General features: G+C 42.3%; 1 protein-coding gene and 1 long non-coding RNA gene across 5 annotated transcripts in view; one reads left to right on the plus strand and one right to left on the minus strand.

Moving 5' to 3' along the window:
* The window catches only part of ADTRP (androgen dependent TFPI regulating protein), a 33,484-nt gene extending 16,771 nt beyond the window's left edge, over window positions 1-16,713 (minus strand). For all 4 annotated transcript variants that reach the window (XM_030495964.1, XM_030495944.1, XM_030495954.1 and 1 more), the window contains exons 1-3: window positions 16,443-16,713; window positions 8,128-8,262; window positions 6,567-6,668 (exon numbers count right to left, since the gene is read on the minus strand). In XM_030495964.1, the coding sequence (XP_030351824.1) occupies window positions 6,567-6,668; window positions 8,128-8,262; window positions 16,443-16,595 (390 nt within the window). In that variant the 5' untranslated portion in view covers window positions 16,596-16,713. The remainder of the gene's footprint in view (window positions 1-6,566; window positions 6,669-8,127; window positions 8,263-16,442) is intronic.
* LOC115612093 lies at window positions 836-8,169 on the plus strand. Its single transcript, XR_003992879.1, has 3 exons — window positions 836-1,377; window positions 3,271-3,363; window positions 6,967-8,169. It is a non-coding gene; the product is annotated as an uncharacterized LOC115612093 (long non-coding RNA).
* Window positions 16,714-17,631: the final 918 nt, after the last annotated feature.

Genomic DNA, 17,631 nt, shown 5'->3' on the forward strand with positions numbered 1-17,631 from the left:
ACAGTTTCTCAGTTTCACATATAAACAGTGAAACTGTCAAAAGTAATTATCACAGAGGGAGAAAAAAACTATTTCACTCCAAGGTAAGGAAAACAGGCTGAAACAATAGCTGTGTGTGCTGATCAGGGTGTCAGTGAACCGAACTGAATCAGAGAGCTTTTTCCTTCTCTTGGCAGGAATCCTGTTAGTTCTTATTTTTATGTTTTTTGAAATATTAGTATATTTACTTCTCTAATGACGTCCATTTGTTGAGTAAAGCTTTCAGCTTACAAATTTTGTAAGGACAGAAGTATCTTAGGAAAGATAAAAGTTATGGGACTTTCAAAATGATCAGAGACATTTTGTTAACTAATCACACTTATAATCTGAATTCTGATCTCAAACAATCCTTTGTGCCTTTTTTTTTTTTTTTGGCTTTTACTATGATTTTTACCTTGGGTTTGGTTTCTTTGCTTTTTTCCTAACAAACTCAGGAGTCTGAACTAGTTATAAAATTGCAAAATTCTTTTCATTGCTCATAAACTCTGGCATATGAATACAGTGAGGAGAAAGTTTCTGAAATGTATGCTGAACTTTATCTGAAATATTGGCATGTTAACTCATCTCTTGTGGAGAACTGAATTGTAACATTCTCCTGCTTCCTTATTTTTTGTTTCTGACCCTATCTTGCATGTTTCCCAGAATCTGTTTCTGGTTCATGAGTTTAAACTGAGATAAATAGTCCTCTCTGGATATTATTTCCACTGCTTGGTAAGTCCATATGGAATTTTTACTTCTCATATTTTCAGAATTTGTGTATTTATTCAATGTTATATCTTTGTTTTGCTGTTGAGAATATAAGTAAAAGCAAGTTTCCTGTGGCTGAGAAAATAGGGTTGGGTAGAGTTTGTGTTCAGCTGCAGGCTCCAGTTTAGGCTGAGTTTTAAGCCTATGAATAATCTCCCCAGAGCTGCTGAGATCACTCGTACGCCTAATGCGTGTGTCTCAGTTTGACCCCATTTGACTCCAGAGTGAAGGAAATGATGCCTCGGTTGACCATAGCTGTTTGTTTCTGATTTGTCTGCATTTACATACCCTCTGTGTCTGCTTTCCATTAACATGTGAGACTTTAGCGGGGGATTTTTCACAAACAGTTACCACTAGCCAAACTAAACTCCACTGGGCACAGTTCGACGCCATCGAGTGCTTTTGAAAAACTGCCCGTGTTTCTCCTTTCAGACAAATTCCCCGCAGAGCTTATGTGCTGACAACCACTCGTGGACGATACTCATGGTTGTATCTTCTCCATCGGTATGTTACTGCAAAGAAAAAGTAAAAACCGCTTTGGTGCTATCTTAAGAGGCTCATGAAGACAGTGTTCATTGGTTGACCCTTGAGGTATTTACTCAGTTATTCAACTCTTTGTTGGGAAATGTCCTCTTGTCTATGCAAATTTCCTCGGGTTCGATGCTTTCATAAACAATTACAGCCTGTGTTATCTGAGCATAATAAAACTAAATAGCTTCCTGTCACCATAACCTCTACTTAGTTTTATACTCCTCATAATTTTCTGAATCTCTGTATGCTCTCCCCTTTCTTGGCTTCATTTTGGAACAAGTTCCCTCTTTTGATTTATTTTGCTATGACGCTGCCTTCATTCAAATGCCTGCCTCTTTTTAAATTTTCTTTTGTAATCTGTTCTTGGACATTTTTCTTCCTCACTTAACCTCTCTATTTTTCAGGGTGAGAAAGCCTTAAGCACGATTGTTCTTTTTATTTCTTTAACTAGTACACTGCCATATTTACCTACAGAAATAATTATCACAGAGAGTTACTACCTGTCTTTTATATTCTCACCATCAGTGCATTTTCAGGGATTTATTTTATGGGTAAAGCGAGAGGTACAAGGAGTCTTGTTACTGAGCAGGTGTGGTGACAAATTAGTCAGGAAGCTATTACTCGGTTTAACTCCAGCAGCACTCCTCTCTGAACGAGCCTGTTTCTGTTTCCGTTTCCACTACTGTTTCTGTCCTTTCCAGGTCTGTTCATGCTGATCTGAAAAACAACCTTTTTTTTCCTGTTTTTTCCGAGACACATAGTGAGTTTAGGAGCATTATTGTGACAAACATCAGACCAATTGTACGATCAAAGGTAAAAGACCTTCAGAGATAACATTTCCTGCATGCACACATAGATTTTTGGAAACAAGGCCCTGGCTGAATATCCTATTGCTTACTAGCAAATGGTTTGTCTCCGTGTCAGTGCCAGAATTTTAATTGCATTCCTCCCCAACATTAGATACGTAGTCTAAGAAACTGATGTTGCACTGCAGCTGGGAGCTGACATGAGACTGAAGCGACACATCCTCTGCTGTGGAATATTCGTCTCCAGCTGTTCCTTCATGGAATGGGTTACAGAGACTGCACCTGTGCACGCCAGGGTAGCAGCAGCCTGGGAGGAGTCCCTGCCATAACATGTGTCTGTGAAACACATACTTTCTCCCTGAAGAAATGGGCTTATGTCAACAAAAATGGAAGCTTCAAAAATATATATATGTAGTGCTGGAAAAAGCTAAGCGTCTTTGCTCTTAAATGTGTGTGGTGATTAATTTCATGTGCCATATCCCTTGCACACACATTCTTCTTGCCAAAAGCTGGATGTAATTGAAGCCTGCGAATGTCCGTAGTTGCCAGACAGCTTAAAATTGAGATACTGTGAAATGCAAACAAATGGAAATGTTTCTCTCTTATGTAAATAGGCAAGAATTATTAAGCATTGAATACTAGTTGCAAGGAGAATCATTTAAGATGGTCAAAGATGAACCTGAGGTGGTGCTTGTGTAGACATCCGGAGCAGGAATCCAGCTAGAGTGGCCAGGACAAGCAGGTTCTGCTCCACACACTGATTTTGCCACCACCTTGGTTGGTTAATGATGCAGCAGCTTCCTAAAATAGTTGTAGGAAGATATAATCCTCACAGATGCCCTCACGTAAGAGTCATTTGTATTCATATAACTTATTTTCTTTTCCAGATGGAAGTAAACCATACTGATTCAAAATAACATTTCTGTTGATGTAGTTGTGTCCACACTAGGGAAGATAATGCTTTAGCTAGGTGGGACGAACATAAGCAGCTTGTAGATACCAAGAAGCTCCAAGATGAGAGGAGAAATGGCAAGTCTTGCTGCTATTCTTGTTGTCCGGGCATCGGTGGCCTGCTTAAGGGAAGGAAAACTACTTGTATGCACCCAGCTTGTTCTTTCATTCTCTTGCATTTTCTTTTTATATTCAGATACTGCTTAGCTACACTGGGGCAAAGTGCAAATAAGCTTGAGAGGCTCAGGCCATATGGAGTCTGTTGTCTTCTTTGCTGAAAGTCCGACAGGTAAGTAATTTTTCTTCTGTGCCTCCATTTACCATCCTTCCTTTTTTATTCTTAGTTATTTAGCTTACAAGGTCTTCAGAACACACACAGTTCATAAGCATGTGTCAATAAAGTGCCTGGGGCACTAAAATGCAGATTTTTTTGAAGGTGAGAGGGTAACACAGCTATAAAATAAATTAGGAAAAGAGATGGCTAAACTAAGCTGCAGCCTGACAATAAAGAGAATTGTGCTTTTTACAAGAAAATTTGCCTTTTACAAGAACTGTGCCTTACAGACTGAAAATATAAACCTCCTTTACGTAATATGTATACCATTACGATTTTTGTGAACACATCTGGTCAATGTTGACGCGTATTTTCTGTTATAGATTAAAATGTTTCTGAGTGATCTCTTCTGACCCACCATTGCCCCTCTTTGTTTACCATTAGGTTCTGTCAGCCCCTTCAAAATGTAGTGTTCCCCTATGCTGCCATTCAGTTGAATAATACATGCATATGGTTTAAACCAAGTAGTCTCCAGCAGCTAGTTGCTTTCTGGAAGGTATCCAGATATTGCTTGAAAAGAAATGACTGGGAAAGAAATAAACGATTTCACTTGACAAATTGGCCAGCATCTTTTGCCTCAGCCATCTTCCACTTTGAAAATCTTGTTCAAATACAATAATTGTGCTTGAGACTTAAGGAGGTTTGGGGTTTTTTTCCATCCATGAAGCTCAAAGCTTTGTGTAAAACATAATTATCCCAGGCAAACGGCAGTGGAAACTGAGGCAAAGCCCTTGGGCTAAACTCAGTAAAAAGACAGCGAGAAACCCAGGTAGTCTGGAGTATTTGACCTCCTTCAAATATTAGCAAGATTCCTTTCTGCATTAGCCATCCTTTCTGCAAAAAACAGAGAATGTTTCTGCTCAGAGTGCAAAAACATGCCTAAAATGTAAACTTATCTGTATGACTCTGGGCTACCAGGTGGGCACCAACACTTTCCCACTGTAAGAGCAGTAAATGTGAGAAAAATAAATGGCTAGTTCATTTTTGCAAAGAAGGTGCTGCAGCATCACTGAGAACTCAAGGAGCTTGGTATTCCTGAAGTGTTTCTGCATGATTATTTTTTAGGTTCACTCTTCAGTTACATAACAACATATGCTTTCCCTATTTACAACGTTAAAATAGGCTGAGATAAAAAAAAATACTCCCACTGCAAATGGTACGGCACTGATGTCTACTACTGATACACCGATGTCTTTTCCACCAAAGCCAGCTAGATGCTGCCTCAATCTGCCATGAAATGTCTGTAATTTCAGAGCCATAAAGCATAGCAGTGTGCAACGAAATGAACCCAAAGAAAAAGCGTCTGTTTGGCAATCAGAACTTGGAGATTGTCCCTTAAAGTGTCAGTAGCTCCCTGGATCTTCCTAGTATTCCCAGCGGATATTTTGCATTGGAAGAAAGAAATGCCTCAGCTAAGCCCACAGGCACCTGTTGGAAGATGTCCCTAAAAATGTGGGGACTGTCAATAGCGGGGATCAGTCTATGCTGGTGGCAGATGTTTTACGCTTGATAGTGACTGGAAGGAAAATTTCCCACCCAGGAACTGTCAAGCGCAAGATGTCTGCAGTGTATTAAGAGCTTTAGAAATAAAATACTAGGTTGTGATTGAGGTTTGATTTATGTGAAGTTTCTCGTCAAAATAATTTCGAGGAAGAATTGTTTTCCTTTTTTAACACCTGTTTTTGACATTTCTGAAATGGAAAAGCTTTTTGTTGTTGTCAGAATGACTTTGCTATGAAATGTAGATGTAGGCAGGGAAAGAAAAAAGTTATAATGAATACATTTGAGTGATTCCTGCAAAGAGCTCTTGCACATGAAATAAAAATGTACATCCTAGCACCTCTCAACCTTTCCATGTCATAAACAAATGTGGAAATGGAAAGGGCAAATTCTCAGCTGTGCACCGGGATTAAAACAAGCAGCAAAGCACATCTCCTCTTGGCTCCACCCTGTGCCCTCCCCTTCCCTAGCACCTCCATGACTGTGAAGATTTTAAGCTTCAACCAGTCTCCCATATCAAATCCAGGACCTGAAACCAGCATGATGCTGAGGACTCAAGGAGTCTTTCATTTAGGTGGATGATGGTTTCGAGAGAGCAGTGCCTGTTTGTGTCCATGCAGAAGTTTGGACAGCCATGCAAAGACCCTGGTGGAGATGAATTGGTGGGCAGAGAGCAGGTGATGAGGTTAAAAGTGCACAATGGCTGCAGTTTATCACTCAGATATCAGTAATGCGGATATGCCTATGTGTGTTTGGATTCCAGACACATGTATCTGAATATGCTTATCTAAATCAAGTGTCTGCTTAAAACCTTTAGCAAGCATCCTTGGCTAGAAACCCTGAAGCCTTCTGCATTTACCTTCAACAGGCATTGGGAGCTGCTGCAGTGGGTTGCAAAATGTTGTACTTAAGAAATGAAGTCTGGAGAGAAATGGGTCTTCTATGTGATTATTTCATACTTATTGGCTTCTCTGATTCAGTCTAGCGGTGAACCTCTCCCTTCTCTCCCCCTTCCCACTAGCCCCATGAGGCCTCCCTGACCTTACAATCCACCCACAGTTTCCATGTTACCTTCAGACTCTTTACACTTGACTGATGAGAAATATGTGATTATTCAACACATCATAAAAACGGCCAGAGCAAATGAAGGAGAAATCTGGAAAGTATTTATAGCAAATCTGTAAACAATCATTGCAATTCATCTATTCAAAGTTGTGCACATATTAGCCTATTAGCTGTAGAGCTGTCAGATGTTCTTTGGTTCTTTTACCTTTTTTAACAATTAAGAACTGCTCTGTTATACTCCCAGCCATTTCGTATTTCACAGACTTCTGTTTGCAGAAACTATTTTTTAAGCTACAATAACTGAGAAGATATTTTATGTTCTTTTTTTCCTTATTACTGCACATTTCATTGACTTAAGAGGTTTGACAAGCACGGATTCACTGACATTTCTTGTGTGCTAAGAGGCTTGTTGAGGTGACTTCAAGCACATGCCTCTGCTTCATGCAGCTCAACATCAGATTCAGATGAGTAGGAAGGAAGAGGTGAGAAAGAAGAAACTGTGAAACTCTTCTGGGAAGCAACACAATGCAACGGTGGGAAGCACGTTGCAAAGTCTCCCTTCCCTGCTAGAGGCAGGGGTGTTTCTTACTCACCATAGCATGATTTAACCAGAGCGGGATGACTCCATCAAGGCTTTTGGGGTAAACCAGCTCTCGATTGTAGCTATACAGTGTCCAAAAGGATATAGACACAAACTGGAACCAAAACACAAAATGAAAGAAATTTCAAAAGGAAAGCCAAACATGATTGATAGATTTTGGCTAGTGCTTTCATTTCTGAGGAGGCAAAACATCACCTACATGTAAAATGGTGATGTTGCCAGATAAACTCACGTATCTCACGTTACAACATAAAGAAAGGAATTTACTCTGAGGTGCAACATTCTGTGTTGATACAGCAAGAAAAACCGCCTTTATAAACAGCCAAAACTGACATTTTCTGTGGAAAACTGAGTTAGCTTTAAACTCTTTTTTCTTCTTTTTTCCTTTGCAGATGGGATCTTTTGATGGTCCAGAAGTTCTACTCAAGGGATTGGCTGTCAAGCCAGAGATTTTTTTCTGCTCAGTAACAAAGTAATCCAGATCTTGGTGAAACAGTTCACATAAAACTTATCCTTATCTTCACAATTCATAAGCCTAATTCCTAAACTGCAGGTGCAAGCTTCGCTGTGGGTACCTATTTCTTTCCCAACAGAGGAGGATTTACAGTGGGAGAATTTAACTGGAGGAAATGAGCCCTGGTATCAGCTACCGATACCTGGAAGCAGATTTGTACCTTTTTGGCCTGGCTTTGTATTTGAGCACCCTTTGTGCTTGGGATTGGAAATCGGAGATGTGAGATGCTAGAAGAAGGAGACTACCCTGTGCTTCTGTCCTGCGGGCACAGTGAGGATGCCTGGGGGGGGATATGGCAGCAGCAGCATGAATACTGCTGTGCAGGGAAGATAAATTAGCCAGTAGCTCTGTCTCCATCCCTGGCAGGACTTTTTTAGTGAGCCAGCTGGCTGAGCTGCCTGTGGACCAGATACAAGCAGTGCTTCTCAGCCCTTTGAGATTCAGAGGTGTCTGCAGGCTTTACTCACACAGAGCATACCTACGCATATAAGTAACCCATCGGTTCCTGTCCAACCCACAGTGCCAGATAAACAGCATTTTGCTAAACAGCATTGTCTGTGAGGGAGTAGGTGATCTGTGGGGAATCTGACGTAAGCTGTGACTATAATTATTGTCCTTTGAATCTGTTTCTCTGCAGTGCTTATTTAAAGCCACAGTGGAATCAGAGAAGGAGATGTGAGGTTTTGCTGCCTCTCAGGTATCTTCCCATGTCTGCCTGGCCCATGCTGCCCTTTCAAGAAATGCCCTAAGCGGGTAAATCCACAGCTATTTGGACTGTGAGATTAATGGAGGGGTTACACCTCATTCACTCTTTGGGGTAAATCTGTGTTAGCTTGGGGGCAGGAACCCTAAAGTTTGTGCAAGAGGCTTTGCAATCAACTCTAATAGGCTCAGCACTGTTTCTTCTTCAAAAAGGTCCAAAACCATTTTCAAATAGTAAAAAAACCCTACCGTTCCTATCTGTTGTATGCATGTGCGTGTTATGCTGTACACCCAATCGTTTATGCAAACATTATTTTTACTTACAGTGGTTACTTACTGTGGACACTGGGAAAGCCAGGACACTGAAAAGAAGGTCTCTGCTGGAAATTACGCACTTAGCACATCTCAGTTTCTTAATTAGTCTCAACACATCAGCCAGGAAGGACACCCCATAGAAGACAGCCTGCAAAACCTAAAGTAATTACACTTAATGAGGGAAATTCATCCAGCTTTCATTAGCATGTTCCTCAATGAACTCTGTTCTTGCTCTTCAGGGAGTTGTTTTGTTCGTGAGCTGCAAGCCTGTGTGAGGGAAATAGCTGTTGGCTAAATCTTTTTTACTAACTGAAACTGATTAAATAAAGTTGTTCGGGAGATAACTTTAACAGTATCTCACTTAAGAGAGTAAAGAGAGATGTATGATGTGATTCAGATAGGAGAGGTGGAAGGACATGTTGAAAGCCAGCTCCTTCACACTTTCTATTAATTGTTACTTTCAATGCATGTGGGCAAGAGCAGAAAAGAACAAAATATGCCAAGAAATGCTTGCTGTAAAGCAATTGCTAGATAGTTTCTCCCACTATTTAGCCAACACAGGGCTTTCTTTCCAGGGACTCATGGTGCAGTTGATCTCAGTGTCAAGTAGCTCAAAATGCTCTAACATGAGAATTAGGTGCAGAAGTTATCAAAACCAAAACTTTTTTTGCTGAACTCAGAGGCATTTCAGGAAAGGATTTCAAGTGCTTAGAAGCAGAGATCTGGGCTTCACTAACTAATACTGAGTACATTAAAGTATTTATAAATAATGAATTTTGGAGATGGGGAGTGGTGAGGATTGCGTTTTGGTTTTGGTTTTTTATTTCGTTTAAATCATTTACAAGTAATGAGGTAGGGTTGTTTGGGAAGGGTGCTAGGAGGATTTGGTAAAGAATTAGGTAAGCGCACAGTAACAAAACAGAATTCCACAACTGTGAAATTGTCACAGTATTGTGGTTTAAGCCAATATGCTTTACTAATTACTTTGTTTTCTGTACTAATGCTACACAGCGGATCAAGCTGAACCAGCTTTCAGACACACAAAGGCAAAGCCTCGCAGAAAAATACTTCTTCTGCTACCTTGCATTCATCTCTGAGTCTAGTTCAGTTCTGTTAACTCACACGGTGGACTCTTTCAGTTTAGATTGCCCCAGACTGATGCAATATGGCAAATGCAGCCTACTGCAAATGCTGGACCAGCTAGCAATGCTTAAATGGAAAGAGGCTGTGTCACAGCTTTCAGGATGAGATCTCTTTTGCCATGATCTTACTCTGAATCAGATATGTATTTAGAGCAAAGTGACTGAAGATGTGGCTGGTTACTTCATCAGTTTCTGAAGGAGCCGAGAAGGGTGGTGCTTGGGAGGGGTCAGAATTAGTGCAATGCTTTTCCATCAGAAATTACTTTATTATCAAAATATCTCAGGGAAGGAGGGGACTGTGATTTCACCATGCCCGTTGTCAAACAAGGGTTTCTGCAGGCTTTAGTTTGCAGAGACTGAGTCTTCCTGCAGAGCAAAATGACCATAGTTTGCATGACCAAAGTATCCTTGTAGCTATCCGCAACCATCCCCATCCATTTTGTTGCTCCCTAGCAAAGGGAAAAGATGCATCCTTCTTTCCCCATCCCTTACACAGTCCAGATGGTGTCCACAGTAGACCGCAGCCAGGTACCACTAGTGGCGTGTCCCTCATCTCTGCACAGACCCGCAGCGGTGGAGGTGCTGGCACAGGCTGGGTGGCTGGCCCAGGGTCACTCAGGATGAGGTATTGGAGGTCGTGCACCACCCAGTTCAGCTGCAAAGCCTTGTGTTTCCTCTCAAGAGCATGGGGTGAACTGCCACATTTTTACATAAAAAAAACCTCAAACAGCTTCGTCAGAACCCACATATGGTTTAGTTCAATACTGAGGCACTCAAACCAGCTCTTTTAAATGTGGTTTTCTCTCTCCCCATTATCACAATTAGCCTCTGTAGCTGCAGACACAATTTCAGCCCATAGAGATTCAGCCCTCCAAGTCACAGGTCTAGTTCAGAAAAGTCCATACTGAGGCACAGTGTACTTAGACCCAAACACGTGTCCGACCCAAACATCTGCCCCAGCCTTTAGCCTCACCAGGACACCTAAACCAAGCCCCTGAAGAGCTAAGAAAAGCCTGGTAACAAACAGACACTCTCATTACACCCTGTAGAGTCAGCAGTAACTTTCTGTAAAAAGCATGAAAAATGAACATGAGGGTGGTGACAGTCTGGTGACACATGGTGACTAATTGCCAATAAAGCAATTAGGGAGAGGCCTGGTTCCCAGAGGATGGGGCTATTATTATCTTGTTCATGGTCAGCCTTACATTAATCATCGGACAGGGATAGGCTGCTTCTTCGCCCTCCTTCAAAATTAACTAAAACAAACATTGCTGAAAAGAAACAGTCCCAATATAGCCACATTCTCAGTCTGGTAAATATTCTGTCATATGCAGGGAAGGATAATTTTATCGTCCATATGGAAACCGCTTATCAGAACGTGTAACCTGACCCATTTCTCTGACAGGACAGGGAGAACAGCTCCTAAAGAAGTTTGAACTCAGTCTCAGGAGCTTGTTTTGGTGCTGCTCATAGTTCTACCCTGGTCTGTCACTGTGAGTTCAAAAGGGTTTCAGTCACTTTGTGGTCACCCTGTATTTCCAAGAGCAATGGAAGAATATACAAGTAATTTTCAAGCCAGAAAACTGAACCTAGGTGGAACCATCCCTAGTAACACTCAGTCTGGCAAGGTGCGTAGCCAGTAGACTAGAATCAGAGCACAAAACCCATGCTTTTCCAGGCTTATTCCTGCAAAAAAGGTGCATCTAGATCTCACAGCCCTTCACTAGTGAGAAAATGTTGACATTTTTTAAAAAAAGACATGAAAACCTCAAATTATTCCAGATGTTCTGTGAATTTCCCAAGCAGCAGTGCTGGCGCTCACAAATCCATTGCAGCCGCTTGTGGAACATAAATCCACTGGCTGTAAATAAAGAGGATCCCCTAAAGTATTCCCACACGAACAGAAGGAAGACTGGAAGCATTCAGAAAGCTAATGATTAACCCAAAGAGGAGAACATGGATATGCTTATCCCTGTTGGAGAGATGTTGCTTGTCTCAAGACCCTGCAGAGCTCCATGGCACTAGGTGCTGTAGAAACACTTAATTTGGTCAGATTGATTTTCCAAACTGAGAGTCATCATGACAAAGACAAACTCGTTTTTTATCTGCTGCAGTGATCAAAAGGGTGTTTCTGTTTAACTGACCCTGACATGATTTACTTTCGCGTGTAAGATCTAGTCATATGTGTACATTGAAATCTCCAACTAGTACAAATAAATTGGGCTCCAAGCTCTGCCCTTAAGGGGGGATAAATCCAATAGTATGAGTAAGCTATTAGACATAACAGTTAATATTGAGTATAGACGCACATCCATTCACATGATAGTGACCTGGAAAATATGTATACTAAATACTGGGTCTATTTTGAAATAAATAAAAATAGCTTTCAGGAGAATTGGAAAGTATTTCAGTTATAAGACAAAAATGTAAGACATAAAATGGGGCAGGAGTGCAATTAATAGTTTTTAAAGGTGCAGTGTGCTCCTTATACAATGATTTGCTAATAGATTTACAGGAGTGAGCAGATTTTTATAAGCTTGGATATTTCAGGCAATGAATGATTCAGCTTGTCCTGTTTTGTGTCACAGACAAATGAATACAGCACTGGTTTTATCTGTCATTTCTGCTTGTTCAATAATCAGTCAATGAACTCCTTTGATACAAAACGCACTTCTCTATTTTTTTCCCCTACAAAAATATTTCCTTTCTGAATCTTGATTGCTATGATCATTAACTAGATAAATGAATCTGAACGTCAGAGCTGTAGCTCTCTTGGAAGAGCCACATGACTACTGAGGAATTGAATGAGGTGCTAAAAGAGGGTCATATCTAGAAGAAATTCTTCCAGCGTCCCTCCAGCAGAGCTAGGAGTCAAGCTGAATTTCCACTACTGGAAAATGCCACGTTTCCCAGTATTTCCATTTCGGATCAGAGCGAGCTGGCCACAGCAGCTTTCCACAGAAGGAAATTTTAAAACACAATTCCAAAGAGCTAAGAGGAATCTTTTTGGGAAAATTTCCAAGCAACTCATCCAGCCAGTGCCAGAAGCCAGGCAACCAAAGTCTGGCAGGAGACAGGCAGAAGAACTGGACAAGGACTCTGCATGCCTGGCTCTAGGGAAGCCCAGCGTGGCAGCTCTACTGAACCAGCACAGCCCAGCAGGAAGCTTTTGCCTGCTCTTCTTCCCCAGGACCGTATCTCCCATCATCCCAAGGCACTTCCTTGGACTAGGCGCTTCCGAAGGTGCAGAAATGTAATGCATCGGGCGTGCATCTGATGGACGTCTGTGACTGACAGCCACAAGGTTCCTTAATGTCTCTCAGCAGCAACAGGAAGTGATTTAATGCCAAACCATGGGACAATTCTTCAAGGCCCCGTGGAGCTCCACAGGTTGCTCCATGGCCCCCTGAGCCATATTGTCTTCTCACCTTCTTCCTTTCTTATACACCTGCTCAGGAAACTTTTGCCACCTGGAGATGACAACAATCACTGTCCAGATCAACGGAAGAAGGGGCAATGATGGCATTTCTTCATTTCTTTCCCCGGGCCCCTTTCCCTATTGGCAACTCTTTCTTGGAAAAAAACCTGCATCTCTATAGCATAAGGACTACGGCCGCAAAAGAGTAATTTTGCACACCCTGCCCCATTGCCACGTTTTTTGCATGAGAGATAGACAACATCTTCAGCCCAAACCATCTCCCTCCCCCTTGGCTGACAGCTCTGGTTTAGTATTGGGATCAGATCAATAAGTGGTTAAAAGATGGGAGACAAAGAACTGGAGAAGTGGAGCAAGGGGCCCTGCTCGCAAAGATTTAATGAAACCTGAGCTGTTCAGCAGATCCATAAATGAGCTGGGGAAGGGAGCAAACACTGAGGGGGTAAAGCTTTGTGAATCTTTTTTTTTTCCTTCTGTGAAAGCAAAGCCTGACTGCAAAATTGCCAAAGAATTTCACAATACTGAGTGCCTGAAAGATCAAGTAGCAGGTAAAAATCAGTGTTGGTAAATGCAATGTAATGCATTTCAGTGGAAGAAAGAAAAAACAAACATAACAAAACAACAAAAAAAAGCAATTTCAATTATGTATTTTCAACAGTGGATTTTAAATTAACTGTCACCATCCAGGAAAGAAATGTTTGACCCACTGTGGATAGCTATATCTCAAATTGCCTTGCTCATCAATAATCAAAAAAACCAAATATAGAATCAAGAATTGTTAAGAAGAAATAAACAACAGACAAGAAAGAACCTTTAAGCCACTGTATAAATCCATGCTGTGCTCATAGCTCAACCACTACAGCCTGCCCTACTTACCCCTTCCTGAAACTAGAAAAACTACTGCAAAGGGCAACAAGGATGCTTTAATGAAAGAAGCAGCCCTTTGTGAAGGCAGATGAAAAACGCTCGGACTTCCAGCTTGCAGAAAAGAATAACTGAGGGGAAAATCTGATAGAGGTCTCTAATGAGTGGCAAAGAAAAAGTGAACAGGGATGGATGATTAGATTATAACACAGAAGTGAAGAGGAATCCAATTCAGTTGTCAGGAAGCAGGTTTACACCAACAAAATGAACAGCTCCTTCACATAAGGCACACTTGCCTCAGGACAGGGAAGGTACCAGAAGTATAACCAGGTATGTTTTTCCTTCAGATAGATGAAGAAAAGGCTTTGAATGGGTATTAGCTACCTTGGGCTGGATTTATTTTCTGCTGGGTAAGTTGGTATGCCAGTGTGAAGTCAGAGCCATGGAAAGTTCATTTTATGCTTATACATGTTCTTGTCTTGTGCAGCCTTTCCCTAATTAGCCACTGCTGGTCACTAGGGGAAGATGGATGATAATTTCCCAAAATACTGGGACATAAGTACTGCTTTCTAGTCCTGATCTCATATTTTAGAGCTGTGTCATATACTGGGTGGTAGCTCTCGTTAGAATGGTGCCAGGAGATGGAGGTGGAAATGCTGTTTTGCCTGAAAGAATGGATGATACTTTAATAGGGCCAGGAGAGGAGCTGGACACACAGACCTTTGCCTGGGACTTGGCTGGTGGTGTTCTAGGCTACTGACATATGCCCCAGCAGGATGAACTGAATATAGAATCACTGAATCATAGAATCATAGAATCATAGAATGGTTAGGGTTGGAAAGGACCTTAAGATCATCTAGTTCCAACCGCCTGCCATGGGCAGGGACACCTTGCACTAAACCATGTCATCCAAGGCTCTGTCCAACCTGGCCTTGAACAACTCCAGGGATGGAGCATTCACAACTTCCTTGCGCAACCCATTCCAGTGCCTCACCACCCTCACAATAAAGAACTTCTTCCTTATATCTAATCTAAACTTCCCCTGTTTAAGTTTGAAGCCATTACCCCTTGTCCTACCACTACAGTCCCTAATGAAGAGTCCCTCCCCAGCATCCTTATAGGCCCTCTTCAGATACTGGAAGGCTGCTATGAGGTCTCCACGCAGCTTCTCTTCTCCAGGCTGAACAGCCCCAACTTTCTCAGCCTGTCTTCATATGGGAGGTGCTCCAGCCCCCTTATCATCCTCGTGGCCCTCCTCTGGACTTGCTCCAACAGTTCCATGTCCTTTTTATGTTGAGGACACCAGAACTGTAGACAATACTCCAAGTGAGGTCTCACAAGAGCAGAGTAGAGGGGCAGGATCACCTCCTTTGACCTGCTGGTCACGCTTCTTTTGATGCAGCCCAGGATGTGATTGGCTTTCTGGGCTGCAAGCACACGCTGCCGGCTCATGTTAAGCTTCTTATCGACCAACACCCCCAAGTCCTTTGCAGGGCTGCTCTGAATCTCTTCTCTGCCCAACCTGTAGCTGTGCCTGGGATTGCCCCGGCCCAGGTGTAGGACCTTGCTTTAAGGTTGTTGAATCCTGACCATTTGATTGCTGGCTTTTCAGAAAAATTAATTTTTAAAGCATTGCAAAAAGCCTAGATTTACTGATACAAGGGCAATATAGCAACAAACCATACATATACCATCCTAATTGCAGTGATATATGTACCCTCATCGTTCCACAGGCGGCTTGGTCACTGAGAAGGGCTCTGTGGCTCCCTGAAGCCCGGGCTGTTGTAGCCACCTCATGTGCCACTCACTGCCTCTTGGTTGCAAATATTTTAGAGTCACAGAATGGTTGAGGTTGGAAGGCATCCAAATTTCATAACCCCATGGGGGTCTCCAAAGGTGCCACTTGGAGCTGGGGAGCCTTTAGGCTTCCGTTGAACTCCACCATGGAGTATCTCCTTCTGAAGAGTAAAAGTAGGGACAAACACACCCTGGACCAGACCTCCCACTGATATTTAACTCTGACGGTCATGAAGAACTGACAAAAGGCTACAGAGGTCCCTGCAGTCATCCTTCAGATTAGCAAGTGTCCCTGAGATTTGTCCCTTGTAGGAGCCCTCTCCACATGCCCGGTCTTTCCACCCCACTGCCACCACTGCCACGAATCACTGATGAACCACTTGGACTGTGAACAAGCCTCCCCCAGGGTGTCTCATATGCTTTCATTTTGATTTCTATTTTATGAAACATTAGCATATTAGAAGAATCAGAATACGTTATGGTCTGTGTTCTCCTCTGTACTTTTAGGAAGTGCAGCAAGCAGTTAATAGCACTGTTAAAACATATGTAGTAATGCCACAAGCACCACTCTCCACAGGCTGGAATTTCTTTCCCTCATGCTCTCAGTTGATTGTCAAACTATGCATGTACTCTGAATGGCTAAATCAGCACTGTGCTATGCTTTATTTTACTGTTTCTGTAATTGACAGGACATAAAAGCCTATTAAAAAATTGAAGTAAAACTCCAAGCAGCATTATAATGTGTATTGAAGTAAGGGTTAGATAACATGCATCAAACTTGCACATTTCCTGGCTGGACATACCTTACCTTTCTGTCCCTCTCCTCACTGATAGCTTGTCTCTTTTACAAGGAGGCAGCTAGCTTCAGAGTACCTTCTGAAAGCCAAGCAGCTCACCAGCCAAGATTCTTTCTGCATAAAACCTGTGAATACACTTCACAGCACAAGCATGGATCCCTACTTAGTTTCCTTTGGGGTATAAACCGTTAAAGGAAGCAGTTTAACAGCAGCAAATATACCAGCTGCATATGTCTTGAGGCACAGATGGCAGACAAACAAATAGACATATTGGTATCACTGTACAACACGATTTGCTTACCAGATTGAGGACTGTCAAATATTTCCACTGCCCACCATAAAGGAACACTTCAGATGGCCGCTCTTCTGTTCTTATGTTTGTGATTGAATAGGCAATGAAAAAATACCAGACAAAAGCAAGGCAATGGTACGTTGCAAGAGTAGAGATTTCCATGCCTTAGCTAAGAGCAAGTGATAATCAGTCTAAAAGCAGCTTTTCTCTTAAGGTCCTCAGTCGCTGTTCATGGGAAATGGCAGGGCAGGAGGGTTTACTTCAGAGCAGACTCGGGACACATTGCTACTTCGTTCTCGTTGAAAGGAATAATCACAAGGTTGCAAACTTTGCTTCTATTTGTTTCCCTTTTCACTGTACAGAATGGCTGGGGGGGCAGGGGGGAGAAGAAGAGGCTTATTCACCAGATTTAAATGCCTTGCTCAAGATTAGCAAAGATTAGTTGCAGTTACGTAAGTTTTGGGGTGGGTTGTTGGGGTTTTTTTTGTCAAAAGTATGGGCAGCTTTGCTGCTGGTTTTGTGTAACAGGCTGTCATGCTTTGGGTAGCAAGTGAGAACAAGTGGCATTTTCCCTGCTCGTATCTGTGGGTGCAGCCATGTCTACAGCTCAGCTTCGGAAGCCTCTGAGACTGTTTTTCCCTTGTGCCAAAGGAAGAAATGGGAAACGTAACAGTCTGTGAAAGAAAAATCAAGTCGATTTGTTGATAGGCTATGGAGGTGGCAAGGAAGCTGAGAGTATTCGTAGGCAAAGGCCCTCTGGGTTGAAAATCACTGCAAGTGCTGACATTTTTTTTTTGTGGCAAAAGGCTCTGCTGCTTTTATGCTGCTTCATAGAGCTGGGGTCCTTCACAACCATGCATGCCACATTGGCTAAACCCTGAGTTGCTTCGAAGCTCTGGCAGGGATGGAGGCACAGGGCAAAGGCCTTGGGTGACAAAGCCTAAGCCCTGAGCTGGGCATCTCATGTATCTGCTTTTTTGCTTGCTGCCACACACCTTCAACAGCCCCTCTTCCCTGGCGTGACATTGTCGCATCGTTGGGGCTGGGGTAAAGAAAAGAACTGATACACAAACAATGACTCTAAAATGAAGCAGTCAAAAAAGTTCCCATGGAAATGCTCATTTTCCCCTCCTCTCCTGCCTCACCAAGCAGCCTTAATTAGCACTGGAAAACACACATGGCATTTCTTAGTAATTAC

This window comes from Strigops habroptila, chromosome 1, assembly GCF_004027225.2.
Source record: "Strigops habroptila isolate Jane chromosome 1, bStrHab1.2.pri, whole genome shotgun sequence".
Classification (NCBI taxonomy): Eukaryota; Metazoa; Chordata; class Aves; order Psittaciformes; family Psittacidae; genus Strigops; species Strigops habroptila.